Raw genomic sequence first — 2,401 nt, 5'->3', positions numbered from 1 at the left:
AAAAAAAAAAAAAAAAAAAAAAAGAGGTTCCATCGATGTTAGAATGAACTGTGGAAAATCATACTGCTCTCGACTTGATGAATGGTAGCAATAAGTAACAAAGAGAAAGAACTTGACAACTCTTTTGTTGCTTAGAGCAAGGAGAGCATCGTCTATACCCATTCATTTTTTATATATTTTTCCTTCCATTTGTTTCTTATCACATACACAAAAAAATGGAAGAAAATAAAGATAAATTAACTGTTTTCTATTTGGATTCAATCTACAAAATTTCAGTCACCTTGTCACCGTGTTGATTTACCACACAAATAAGCTATGTTTAAAATCTCATTAATTAATTCAAACAACAAGTTCCAATGATTTTTTCTAAAATTTCCACTGACATGGACAGTTCTGTAAAATTCATCAACATCAAATATCTTGATTTTTTTTTTTTTTTTTGGGAAAATTTATTAACCAAAAGGAGATAAGGTTCTACCAGAAGGCATGGCATACATTTGCTACAAATCCTAATTAAAAAAGTGTTTCATGCACCAACTTATACTCTTTTATTTCCTCCAGACCACACTCCCCAAAAATTCATGTTAATTGTTCTATTATTTTCAAAAGTAAACCTAGGGGGAGGAAAATTTTCTACTAGAAGTGCGAAAAAAGGTAATTAGTTTTCAGCTTTTTCTAATCCAGGTGGCTAACAAGCATAGAAATATGATTAACAAGAGAAAGGGTAAAGATAGAAATTTGATTGATGGTTTCATCATCCAAAGGCCAGGTTCCATGCTTAAGAGTATTCTAACTCGAAGCAGACAGAGAACTAGAATCAGTTATTCTTGCACAATTTTCTTTCATCTCTAATCTAGGACAATTATAACAAATCTCATATTCAACCTTGCTGCAAATCTAGGTTGTGGTGGAAACATAGAAGGTGTTCTAAGTCCACTTTTTGGGTAATAGGTGATTTTTTTTGTCTGTAAGGTCACTGCCTATTTTTTGGGGCATTTGACCGTTGAAAAATAGGATAATATTCTTGAGATAAATAAAATAAGTGAGAGGATGTTGGAGTTTAGTGCACCGTAATGACACATTAGGTTCCAGGAACAAAATTATAGACTCTACTTCTTTTAGGTTTACTGCTTTTCTCTTACATATAATTCTTTGTCCCTATGGGGCAGCGTATGTCTAGATGAAAACTGGGGAAAAAGGTAATGCTGCAGAAAGCTTTTTCCATGGGAAATATAAAACAGCATCATAGGGAACGAAGCAGCACAAACAATCAAACCCCAAATTGAAAGGATAAACTTTAGAATTAAAAATACTAGCCATCGATGGAAAAAGAATATTAATACCCTCACCTACGTGATGGCCCTTGAACGCTAACAAGATACGAGCAAAGTGCAGCAACAAGCTTTTCATCAGTATTACTGCAACATGCACAAAATTGTATCAACTTAATGGCTAAATGTCCTATCATATCCATACCTAAACATATGCACCAACATTATTCATAATTCTCTAGATCTAAGGAAGTCAACTTTCCTAGAACGTACAGACAAACGCAAATGTCCAGTATAATAATTGAACATTAATGGGAATTCTTTTCCCAACGATGTCTTATCCCTCGTTTCTTTCTAAAACAAATCGAACTTACATTTAACAAAATGAAAGAATCTATAAGGGAATATAGAAAAGAAAATAAAATAACCCACCCCACCAAAAGAAGTCCCAAAACTAAAGTCGGTAACATTTTAATATATTTAATAGGAAATGGTTGGATGCTGCATATTACCTTCTCATATTCAATTTGCAGTAGGAGAAAAGACTATTCGTAACTAAAAGATATAAAGGAGCAAGGATGAACAATCCATTCTAAAGGCTACCAAGGGAAATACAATAAAGGAACTTAAAGCTGAAATACAGGCAGCATTATAGTGACAAAAATCAGGATAGTGCATACACCAAAAACTAAACCTCACATCTCTTCCCCACCCTCTCAACCCTACCATTAGAGATTTTAAGCTTCCTCTCACCTCCCATTCCCAACTGATTACACCTTGACAACATGAGACCATATGATATTACCTTCTCATATTCATCATAAGACCAACTAAGGGTTGGGAGGAACGCGCAAGAACAGCTCCAGTACCTAAGAGTTTTCATCAACGTTAGAAACATAGTCTGGCCAAGAATAGTGATTAAGAATCTTAGCTTCATGTTATACCAGGATTGCACCACGAAACAACAGGCAATCGACATCTAGCACGAAAGGTAGAAGCCTGCAAAATTTCTGCATCACTAGCAGTAGAACCACATAATTAGTTGCTTCCATGACTAAAAACAATAATCAATAATGAGCTTGTGGGACTAAATGTACCCCCCCCCCCCCAAAAAAAAAAAAAAAAAAAAA

General features: G+C 34.4%; 2 protein-coding genes across 3 annotated transcripts in view; both read right to left on the bottom strand.

The window, feature by feature from the left end:
• Positions 1 to 2,401, bottom strand: part of LOC111444989 (phosphatidylinositol-3-phosphatase myotubularin-1-like) — an 11,808-nt gene that overhangs the window by 4,366 nt on the left and 5,041 nt on the right. For both annotated transcript variants that reach the window (XM_023083156.1, XM_023083157.1), the window contains 3 exons: positions 2,216 to 2,289; positions 2,077 to 2,140; positions 1,350 to 1,418 (listed from right to left, as the gene is read on the bottom strand). In XM_023083156.1, coding sequence (XP_022938924.1) covers positions 1,350 to 1,418; positions 2,077 to 2,140; positions 2,216 to 2,289 — 207 coding nt within the window. The remainder of the gene's footprint in view (positions 1 to 1,349; positions 1,419 to 2,076; positions 2,141 to 2,215; positions 2,290 to 2,401) is intronic.
• Positions 1,638 to 2,401, bottom strand: part of LOC111444996 (ribosomal protein S14, mitochondrial) — a 15,252-nt gene continuing 14,488 nt past the window's right edge. The window contains exon 4 of the mRNA XM_023083166.1: positions 1,638 to 1,653. The gene's annotated coding sequence lies outside the window, so the exon portion shown is untranslated. The remainder of the gene's footprint in view (positions 1,654 to 2,401) is intronic.

Source organism: Cucurbita moschata, unplaced genomic scaffold (assembly GCF_002738365.1).
Source record: "Cucurbita moschata cultivar Rifu unplaced genomic scaffold, Cmos_1.0 Cmo_Scf00007, whole genome shotgun sequence".
Lineage (NCBI taxonomy): Eukaryota > Viridiplantae > Streptophyta > Magnoliopsida > Cucurbitales > Cucurbitaceae > Cucurbita > Cucurbita moschata.
Note: the sequence above shows the minus strand (reverse complement) of the source record. Positions and strands in the feature narration are given on the sequence as shown.